Below are 12,247 nucleotides of genomic sequence, written 5' to 3' on the forward strand. Positions count from 1 at the left end.
CTAAATGATCATATCAACAGTTTTAATAAGACACAGTAAATAACTATTTACACGAAAAGAAATAGTGTGAACCACACTTGGATGGCTCTTGTTTTGTATTTATAAAGTAATAATAAATCCAAGCATGTCTGTAAGGCAGTGAATGCAGGGAGGAATATGAGATAAATCAAACTGAGACATCAAAAACTTGTAAATTATATTTTTAGGATTTTCAAATGGTTTGTATAGATGAAAACCAAACTTCATAGCAACACCCCCCCCCCAAGTAATAGTCTAGAACAGGGCTCTTCAAACTTGGCCCTTTTATGACTTGTGGACTTCAACTCCCAGAATTCCTCAGCCAGGAGGAATTCTGGGAGTTGAAGTCCACAAGTCATAAAAGGGCCAAGTTTGAAGAGCTCTGTTCTAGAATCTTAGATATGTATAATGTTGCGCTTCTTCCCCAACCCCAAAAACTTCATGTATTCTTAATATAGTATTTTGCAGATCTTCAGAACGTTCTAACACCATTCTCCCTTTCTTTTCAGAGAGCTGATGTGGCTGTTGCACCATTAACTATAACTCTGGTGCGAGAAGAAGTTATAGACTTTTCCAAACCTTTTATGAGCCTGGGCATATCTATCATGATTAAAAAGCCTCAGAAATCCAAACCTGGGGTCTTTTCCTTCCTGGATCCTTTAGCTTATGAGATCTGGATGTGCATAGTTTTTGCCTATATTGGTGTCAGCGTTGTCCTCTTTCTGGTTAGCCGCTTCAGCCCGTATGAATGGCATAATGAGGAGGTTGAGGAAGGCCGTGACCAACCGGCTAATGACCACACCAATGAATTTGGGATATTTAATAGCCTGTGGTTCTCCTTGGGAGCTTTTATGCAACAAGGATGTGATATATCTCCAAGGTTAGTAATTTCAATTAAATATGCATTCTTTGGTGATGAGATTGCCTCTTCAGATGCTGGGAAATAGTCTTCTTCTATCATGTGTTCCAACTTTAGTATGGCGTCTGTCGTTAATCTAGCTGATTGAAGTGGTTGAAACGGTATAATTAACCTGACTGAGTTAAACATTTGTTGAAAAAAATAGTATTTTGGTCAAAAGGTTTCTTTTATCATTTTGAACTTTCTTGATTTCCCCATTGTTACTGTAATATTTACTGTTATGTACAGATAATTCCCTGTATTTTATATTTTTGAAATATTCAAGTCAGTATACAGAAGGGGATAACAGGCACCTGTTACCAATCTCTGGAATCCTACTTTCAACAACTTAGACCACATCAATATTACGTTCTGACATATATTTCAGCTCTTTTATTCATATTACTTCTGTGTTGATTTCCCTGCATGTATTTATGAACTCCAGCTTCCTTTTCTTACTTTCACAGGCATACAGCATAGATAGTTTTCTTTCTGTCATTGTACTCATTAATTATCATTTATCATACTTTGATTACAGCTAAGATCTCAATAGTCTTTGACATATCTGCTCCTGACTCTACAGAAGGGGTGTCAAACTCGCAACCTCACATGACGTGTCATGACATATAGTGACTTTTTCTCCATTACTGGCAATGGGGTGGGTGCAGTTTCAGCATGACACATCTGGCCCACAGGCCGACAGTTTGACACCCTTGCTCTACAGATTTTCCTTTTCCTACAGTGTGAAGCCCACCACCTCCTGTCATACTCCCCCTGACCCATGTCATCATGGACATGCATATTCCCATGCCATATTCATCTTCCAAGATTCCCACACCTAACTTCCGTATTCTACTTGGAGCAAAAGTGAAAAAAGAAAAAGAATATGTTGTAGTAGTTTACTACTGCTATGTTGTAGCAGTTTACTAACTCTATCACTCACCTCAGTACAGTAATAATCATCTACATACACCTACTAATTCATTCTATACCCATTCAGACAAACTAGCCCATGATTAAGGCACCAAGCTAGAAACCAAGAGACTGTGTCTCACCTTAGCCATGAAAACTAGCTGGCTAACCTTTGTTTGTTGTTAAATTACTGATTAGTTGTTACGTGAATCAGGCTTCCCTATTGACTTTGCTTGTCAGAAGGTTGCAAAAGTTGATCACATGATTATATAACTCCATGACACTGCAACCGTCATAAATATGAGTCAGTTGTCAAGCATCTGAATTTTGTTCATGTGACCATGGAGATGCTGCAATGGTCATAAATGTGAGAAATGGTCACTTTTTTCAGTGCTGTTGTAACTTTGAATAGTCACTCAATGAATAGTTGTAAGTTGAAGACCACCTGTATATGTATATATATATGCATATGCGTGTGTGTGTGTGTGTGTGTGTGTGTAAGTAATATACATTCAACTCAAGGCAGCAAATATATCTAATACTCCTGCCTCGTATTTTCCCCATAACAACAAGACTGTGAAATGAGTGGGCTCAGAGAAGTCACCCAGTCACCTTTTAAAAGCTGATTTCCATTATTTACTTAGAACAGTGATGGCGAACCTTTTAGAGACTGAGTGCCCAAACTGCAACCCAAAACCCAGTTCTGTATTGTTGGGTGCCGAGTGGGCGTGGCCCATTGGGTGGGCGTGGCTGCAGTGGTAACGGCAGACTGGGTGGGACTAAAAAGTTCAATCAATCAATTCCAACTTTGTGAGATTTTTTTTTTCCTGCAAGAAGTTGAAACTGATTGATTGAACCTTTTTTTTTTTTGCACACGGCAACGGAGGCCTAAAGCGAAAAGGTTTTATAAAACCCAGCTGAAGGCCTAGGACTGGGGCAACGGCACGCGTGCCCACAGAGGGCTCTGCATGCCACCTGTGGCACGCATGCCATAGGTTCGCCACCACGAACTTAGAAGATAAATGGAAAAACTGAAGATCCAGCACACTAAATTAGAAATAAATCTTCCAAAAACAAACACTTACTTTTGGGTAAACATATGCAATCAACCACTTTATTTATTTTGAGTTCTAATCTAACAACAATCATATTAAACTTTAGTTCACTTTAAAACTTTAATTAATGTAAATGTAATTTATTAACTGACAAAAACATTAATTGATCAATACAAAAGAACAAATTGTAATTGAAAATGGCTGAGTTTTGAAAATCCCTTTCTTTTACCTCAGGGGTGTCAAACTGCTGGGCCAGATGCATCCTGGCAAAACTGCGCCCACCCCATTGCCGGCAATGAAAAAACGTTGCGACACGTCACGTGATGTTGCGAGTTTGACACCCGTTTTACCTCATTCTGCTTTGTTATTGTAACAATGAATCTAAAATAACTTATAAATGAGGGTCTCCTTATTTAAAATAGTTTACTCCATAAAATTGATTATACTTACCCACTCCGACAGGCTGTATGGCAAATGCACGTATATCTAACATGTTTTCATTTTTTCCCCAAGAGTTTATTGAGCTTTTTTTTCTATTATACAAGTTTAATTACATTGATTTATTAATTAACTATTCATCCAGGGGTCAGATTGAGGTTTTGTATCTGCACATTTAATTACATTTATTCACTTAGACTCCATTAACTCATTAATTGATCTTTAATCAGTGTTTCTAATTCAAAATATGATAAGGATGATGAAAAATAAACCAACAGGTTTGACTTCATATGTTTTGATGATCCTCACACTTCATTTTAGCCTCGCCCCAGCTGTAAGAATGCAGCTAAAATAAATTGACTTGCTTGCAAACATTTTCAATGTGCTGAAAGCTGGATGAAAACCTCATTCAAAGTGCCTTAGCCACATCAAATGCTAAGGTAATATTTTGAGAAGATTTAATTAAAGTTTCTGCCTAGTTCTAATAAGTTTTAAAACACACAAAGAGAAAAGTACATTCATTTTGCTTCTTGAGGCAATCCCAATCAATGCATATCTTTTCAGGTTTTCATCATTTTTATTCATTCATTTATATAGCTTTCACTTTCACTTCTATTTATTCATCATATTGCTTTCAGTTTTTCAGATAAGATGTTGAAGGGGAGAGGGGCAAATGGGATGGATTGAATGACTGTAAATTTTTTGATATCATCACAGATAAGGTTGTGTTAGGGCAATGCCAGCCCATTGCCGGCAATAGAAAAAAAGTCACAATACGTCACGTGACGTTGCGAGTTTGACACTCCTGTATTAGGGAATCACTAATCAAGGACTGGAGGAACAAACTATTTCTTCAATAATGGCTTATTCTAATATATTTTATGCTCTCAGTTTGCCTCATTTAGGCAACGGTTTTTGAAGAACTTGGTAAAATCAGTTGTTGTGGCTTGTTTTATATATTTTTATCATTAACCATCATTCTTCAAATCAATCTTTACTCCCAAATTCTAATTCTTGAATTATTTTCCACCCATCTCAAAACTTAACACCTTAAATTAATTCTTCAGGGTTTTTTTTTTACTAGTATACGTACCTGAAACTAATTAGTTATTACAATAACATACCTCAAAATTTTGTTCAAACCACTGCTAAAAAAAAGTCCCTAAAGTGATTTCTAACTCTAGTATTATATGGATGTGTATGGCTGGCATGAACATATAAAGTAATCAAATGCAATTTGATTCTTCTTCTCAGAAATGGGAAAAGATGATACTTATCCTACATCATAAATGATTTTATGTATACAAAGAGAGATGTACTGCTCAAGAACCATATAAGAGTATTCCATAGCTAGATAAACACATGAACATCTTTGTTAATCCATATAATGTGGAATGATGTGACAGAATGATATACTTTATGCTGAAGTCTTTTCTTGACTGTCTGGAACATTGAATAGATTTTTTTTTCCCACAAGATTCTACAAATCTGAGTACTTGTAGTAGTGCTTGCAGCACCAACTGATCATTATTATTTATGTATATGCAAATACCTTTAATTGTTTCTGTCTCTTTGTATACATATAATACATTTACTTCTCTTCCCTCTGAATCCTGCTTATATGCTACTGAGAATGCAGATAGACTTAGCAAAAACTTGCTATTTCTCAGTATGAATAGTCTGCTTGAGTTTTGCTCTTCTTGCTATGGCAAAGCATTCTGCTGTTCCAAGCAATTATTATTATTGGATTATTATTATTATTAGGTTGGCAGCCAAAACAAAAGCAAGTAACTCTGAAGAAATCTCAGATAAAGAAAGATCTTGTCAAAATATGCAATGCCATATGTGCTTCTTTATTCAGATTTCTGACAGGCTACATACAGGATTCTCATGGCATCTTATAGATAGCTGTGGAGATACACACAGCAGCCACTTATGTTTTAGGCATGTGGTAAGCCTCGGGCAGAGTGTCTAAGGTTTCAGAAATGAATGGATCCTTAACAAGATTCTGGGAAATCCTCATACCATCATTGCCTCTCTTCTTCTTTTCCCCACAACCTCTGTTATTTTCCCTTTTTCATAATGAAAATTGAAATAAATTAAAAATGGATCTTATTGCTGCTTCCTTAGGCCACTTCATATGGCTTTCTTTTATTTATTTTTCTTCCTAAACCCCATTTTGGTTCTCTTCAACCTTTTTATTGAAAGGGGGGGTGTAAGTATTAGAAATGGGGCAACCTCTTTATTTATTTATTTGTCATGTGCCATCCAAATAGCCTACAGGCCAACTCTGGGCAGCTAAAAGCCACTAAACATTAAAACAATAAATAACAATAACAACACCAATGATGATGATGATGACGATGATGATGACAATAATAATAATAATAATAATAATAATAATAAATAATAATAATAATAATAATAATAATAATAATAATAATAATAATAATAATAATAATAATAATATAATTAAAACATTGGGAGGAAGGGAGCAAGATGCACATGGGGAGAGGTGAGGTCTTCTCTTAATCCAATAGCCGCCTCCAAAGTGATGCATTCCGATTAAGACCCCAGGCCAATTGGCAGAACCAGGTTTTCAGGCCCTTATAGAAGGCCAGAAGGATGGGTGCGGATCTCATCTCAAGGGGTACAGTGTTTCAAAGGGCAGGAGCCACAGCAGAAAGGGCTTTTCTTTTAGATCCTATGAGCCTATATTTCTTGATAGAAGCATGCCCCTTCTATCGCAGGTGGAGTAGGGCAATCCCATTGGGGTTTTTGTTGTTTAATTCTCTCAAACTCCAGTTCTTCTAACTTCACATTGGGAAATATGGCTGGTTGTTTCTGTAGTCGAACCTTTTTCTGTTTCTGTTTGACTTTTAAGAATTTTATGGCAAGCGCCATACCTTACGAAAATCTTGGATAGTAGACCAAAACTTTTCACCCAGTTTTAAATGCAGCATTGGACATAAGACTGCTTTCTTGACCAATTACTCTATAATTTCACAGAAATTCTGTGAATTAAAAAATAGTTCCTAGACACTTTTCACTAATTGGAATCCTGCTATACTATCTAGAAATTGTGACATATGACAATTACTAAATACTATTCATTTGAGAAGTATAAAAAGTAAAGTTTCCCCCGCACATGCGTGCTAGTCGTTTCTGACTCTAGGGGCCGGTGCTCATCTCCGTTTCAAAGCCGAAGAGCCAGCGCTTGTCCGAGGACGTCTCCGTGGTCATGTGGCCGGCATGACTAGACGCCAAAGGCGCACAAAACGCTGTTACCTTCCCACCGTAGTGGTCCCTATTTTTCTACTTGCATTTTTATATGCTTTAGAACTGCTAGGTTGGCAGAAGTTGAGAAGTATAGATCTATTATATATGTGTGCATGTGTGGGTGTATATATATAAACATATAAACTTTCTCCCAAACTTACTCCCAGGATGTTTGTGTCAGTATGCATAACTTCATTATTTTCTTAATCACATTGACATCAAATCAAGTACCCTGTCCTCTTTTTTTTTAATTCATCATGGATATTATTATTTATCCAGTGAAAGATCCAGTATAATATCTTCCCAAAATTATTATTGAATAACAATCCACCATATGTTCCAGCATAGGGAAAAGCGGGCTTTCTATTTGCACAGTAATGTCCTTTGTCAGTGTAACCATTAAAATTGAATGTTTGGCAACAGCCTGGTCTTTGTTGCCTTGGTTTACTCTCATTCAGCCAAATTGGATTGGGATCATTCAGTTTCTGGCACGATCTCAGAACTCACTCCAAAAATGAATCCATAAAAGAGAATCTGAATCTGGTCAATCACTTATCAAAATACTCTCTCCCTTCCTGTCCACCTATTACTATAGTCCTTTTCCTCAGCCTCCTGTTCAGTCTCAACAAATGGCAGTGTTAGAATCTACATTGGACTTTGGTGGGACACTTGAAACGGAATTCAAAAAAGAGAGAGGGAGACAGAGAGAAACCCAGAAGGTAACATCAAATGACATTTTAAACTATGGCCAAGAAAACCCTGTGGAGGCAAGGAGTCAAACTTGAATGAAAGAAAACTGGACTTTACTCATGTTCAGAAAAAAACTAGTATATAGAAGACTTGGAGAAGAATATAAAACCACAAAGGTTGAAGAGGCAGTAATGAAAAACAGTACAGGCCTTTGGGAAACTCAGGAGTAAACATAAGTACAGTATTTAGTGATGGATTAGATTTTTACCCCCATCTGTATTATTATTTTTTTACTAAATAACTCAATATGGTCAATATATAATGCTCCTTCCTCCTCTTATTTTCCCCACAACAGTGTCTCTGTGTGGTGGGTTGGGCTGGGAAAGTGACTGGCCCAAGGTCACTCGGCCAGCTTTATCACTCCTCTTGATAGAAAACATCCTTCCTCTGAGGCTGGAATAATTTGAAAGCATCATAATTAGAAGCAATGTTCAGTATCATTATATCATTAAGGAGTTTAATCCCTTCTGAAAGTTGCCTGAGATGCCCTGTGTAGTAAGAGGATATGGCTTTACTTTGCGTGGATCGATCACAGTGAGAAGATATGGCTTTACTTTGCTAGAATCGATGGCAGGTCATGAGGTGGCTGTTGTGTTGTGAACTGTTGTCACTTCATTTGTATAAATCAAATCGAATAAATAATACCTCTGTTTTTACTGTTATGTTGATGCTCTAACCATGTTCATTATCCAGAGACACCTTGGCAAATTGGGTGGCCACATACATTGAATAAAACACAAATAGAAATCAATCAATCAATTTACGCTGAAGGTTGCACAAAGAAAAGATTGTATCCAGCGCTTGTGAATAGGTGCCACTGGCTGATGCAGATCCTGCAATCTTTTTGGCAGCTGTTTCCTGAGTTGGCCTTGCACTTATATGTACAGAGCTGCTCTACATAAATATGCAGTTTGCTTTAGGAGGACACAGCAATCATGAAAAATAGTCAAATGACTGAAAATGAAATATACACCCAGCTGAAGCTTGATATGGCTCACCCCGGTTGTACTATTTTTCCCTGTGACTGAACTACAAATCCTGATATCTACCCTCTATGTCTGAATAAAAACGCTATCCGTCAGGCCAGTGGATGGCATTCTGCATTTATATCTATTCTCCTCTTGTCAACTTGTATTCCCTGGGCCATTGATTTCTCTCTACAAAGTTACTTACATCTCTCAGAGGAGGCTTCCTTCCATTGATGTCAAATCACTCCATCGACATGATAAAGCAGGTCTCCTAGGCATTAGGATATTGATGGGTGAGATGACTCCCAAAGTCCCTGGCTTGATATAAAATGTTGAAAAGTTATTTTTTTAAAAAAAAAAGAAGGAGAAACAAATAGATAAATAGAAATATGACAAAACAAAGTTTTATTTTGCTATTTCCAAAATGTCCTTGGAATCCGAATAAATTCCATATGTGATTTTAGAACAGGAGTCTTCAAACTTGGCCCTTTTATGACTTGTGGATTTCAAGTCCCAGAATTCCTCAGCCAGGCATGCTATTCTTTTAGAAGAATAAATAATACCTCTGTTTTTACTGTTATGTTGATGCTCTAACCATGTTCATTATCCAGAGACACCTTGGCAAATTGGGTGGCCACATACATTGAATAAAACACTAATAGAAATCAATCAGTCGATTTATGCTGGCAGTCTAGGCCTTTGCTTAGGAATGGACTCACCTGTCTAGAAAAAAAATGCCAAAACTAAGTAGGAACATAAGTGGTATCACGGATGGAAAACAGTCTTTCTTGCTTTCTAATTAACAAGCATTTGTTTATTAGCATTGCTATGGCCATGTATCAACAATAAAACCATGACAAGCTTTCAAAATTCTATATGTATCCACAAGCGTGAAATAGCTACCTGGGAAGTCATACTACATCTTACATCCATTCCCTGTTAATGTTTTCATCAGAAATAGAATTCCTTGGTTTTCATCTGGTAGCTGAACACAGATTTGGGCTGAATACTGACTCAAAGCACCATTCAACCTTTATTTCTTCTGGAGGTGTTATTTATTAATAAGGTTTTATAAACTTTGCCCTGGGATAGGGGTAGAAAAAATATTTTTACTAGTTGGATTTTTTTATAAAAAAAATAAAAGATACCACTAGACACAGAATTTGGGGGCTTTTAGATTTTAATTTTTAGTCATCAATATTCGCTCTTCTGTGCAAATGCAAAAGCCTCTTTTTGCAGATGACATACAACAACAAGCATTCCACACATTCCTCTGAACTTAATTGCAGATCTTCTCTTTGAAGCAGGTTGAACTGCATTGTAGGAATTTAGCCATTTAAATCCTGCAAGGCAGCTATCTGGACTTTATGAGCACCCTCTTGTGTTAACTCATGGAATTCTGCTTATTTTTCTCACTATTGTTTTACTAAAGCCTCTCCATCAGATCTCCCCCATCAATTGCATGTATTTGCCTTCTTACTTAATTAAGAACATGGCGATTATACATGATTTCCAACTGCACCGGACATGGAATACATGGTGCACCTGAAGTAACAAAGTGCAGTATAGAATGTAAATAAGATCATTTGTTATCATTCAAAACCCAGAATTAAAGGCATTTGTAAGAACATAGTGACATTGTGTACAAACTTTTCTTTATCTCTTTTCACAGTCAAGAAATCTTTTAATCTATCCTCAGGCCTTGAATATTTAATCAAATGGTATCCCTCTCCCCTTGCTTCACCTTTCCCAGCCGTCTATTGAAGCTAAAGATTTTCTTAACTCAATCTTGACTTCCAGCAATTTCATAAATTCCTATGTAATTTTTTTGACAGAAACATGAAATGGTTTGCCATTGTCTTTTTTCAGCATTTTCTTTTATTCCCTAGTCTCATTACAACCTTGGGATTTTCTGATCTGAGTTTCTCATATGAAAACTAACCAGGTTTGACTCGATCTAGCTTTTTCTTGGTCAATTAGAGGTTACCATCTCTTAAAGCAATCAAAACTTCTGGAGGGAAGAGAATGAACTTGCTTTCAAAAAACTTTTTAAAAAGGAACCTTTATTTGAAATGTCTGATGGTATGAGACAGTTTGGAGCTGAAGGATGATCAAGAAGGGCAATATTATAAACTGCTGGGAGTTCGGTGGTTGTGAAATGTTGGATGGTGTTGGATAGTGGATCAATCTTATATTCTGTGGGAAGCAAAAAGCCTCAGGGAGAATACAGCAGGAGAGGGAGGATAAGATATTCTTTGGATTTATAAACCAAGTCAACATGACTATTTGGAGGTTACCCACCCACTGAATTGCAAGTCCTAAGTATTCAAACTACTGAAAAACAGCTATTTAACCTACCAGTATGTCTATAAAACGTTTGATTCCAGCCTCTAAAGATTTCAAGCTGTCACATCTGAGGCATCTTTATCTTTCATGAACAACTTTTCTTTTTTATAAGTCCATTCTCAAATATTGAGCACAATGCCTAACAAGATGTTCCACAAATCAGAGGTTTGAGAAGAGCTGTATGTTTTCTTCATCTTTTGACTGCTGTTCTAATGAAAACAAAGGATTTCCAGAGGGACCTAGGTTTCATTTGGGTACATTTGTATATGTTTATTTGGGTGAATGTGGGGGTGGGATTAATCTCACTGCCTAGAATTATGATCTTTATGGACAGTTTCCAGCCCCCTGTTTCCTAAATGGAGAAATAGCAGAACTCCCCTTTTCCCTAAATTATAACTGAATAATTAAACCTGGTTTCTGAATCTCAGTTGTGGCTACAGTTAATTTTAATGGGGAGAAAAGCAAAGTTTTATATTTAGGCAGGAAAAATCAAAGGTATAATACAGATTAGGCATGTCCTGGCTCAAAAACAGTAACTGTGAGAGGGACCTTGGAGTCCTAGTGGATAATCACTTGAATATGAGTCAGCAGTGTGCAGCAGCAGCCAAAAAAGCTAATACAATCCTGAATTGTATAAACAGGCATAGAATCAAGATCATGTGAAGTATTAGTACTGCTTTATAAAACCCTAGTAAAACCACACCTGGAATACTACAACCAATTTTGGTCAGCATACTACAAATAAGATGTTGAGACTTTGGGGAAAAAAAGTTCAGAGAAGAGCAACTAAAATGATCAAAGGCCTGAAGACTAAAACATGAAGAATGGCTGTAGGGCTTGGGTTTGGCTAATCTAAATAAAAGAAGAAATAGGGGTGACATGATAACAGTATATGAGGGGCTGGCACAAAGAAGAGGGCATCAAATTATTCTCCAAGGCACCAGAGGCCAGGACAAGAAACAATGGTTGGAAACTGACCAAAGAGAGAAGCAACCTGGAACTAAAGAGAAACTTCCTGACCATGAGGACAATCAACCAGTGGAGCAGTTTGCCTTCAGAAATTGTGGGCGCTCCATCACTGGAGGAGAAATTGTGGGTGCTCCATCACTGGAGGTTTTTAAGAAGAGACTGGACAGTCATTTATCTGAGATGATATAGGTTCTTTTGCTTGAGCAGTGGGCTGGACTAGAAGATCTCCAAGGTCCCTTCCAGTTCTATTCTATTTCTATTTCTGATTCATAAATCTTACTTAAAATGCAATATGCTAGGAGTTTGTCACTAGCCCTGATTTTAAAAGATGATTGAACAATTTCATGTAGGGTTGCGATACTAATGGTTGCTGATCATAAATTTGATTTGCTACTTTTGGTTCTAGAGTCTGTGTCCCTCTGAAAACCAATTGCTGGGGTTATGAATATGCGGTTCTGTTCATATTCAATTGGATTCTTATTGGCATAAAGTTGGGAAAGAAAATGCAGGACTTAACTTTTGATCTAATTTCATATAACTTTCTTAAATATTAAGGTCATTGTAATATATAAAAATTGACTAAAAACGGTATGACTATCATACCAAAAATTACA

At 36.8% G+C, this 12,247-nt stretch overlaps 1 protein-coding gene across 4 annotated transcripts in view; it reads left to right on the forward strand.

The window, feature by feature from the left end:
* GRIA1 (glutamate ionotropic receptor AMPA type subunit 1) overlaps positions 1-12,247 on the forward strand; it is a 249,813-nt gene that overhangs the window by 192,022 nt on the left and 45,544 nt on the right. For all 4 annotated transcript variants that reach the window (XM_081321917.1, XM_081321916.1, XM_081321918.1 and 1 more), the window contains one exon: positions 528-898. In XM_081321917.1, coding sequence (XP_081178043.1) covers positions 528-898 — 371 coding nt within the window. The remainder of the gene's footprint in view (positions 1-527; positions 899-12,247) is intronic.

Source organism: Vipera berus (genome assembly GCF_964194415.1).
Source record: "Vipera berus genome assembly, chromosome: 2".
Classification (NCBI taxonomy): domain Eukaryota; kingdom Metazoa; phylum Chordata; class Lepidosauria; order Squamata; family Viperidae; genus Vipera; species Vipera berus.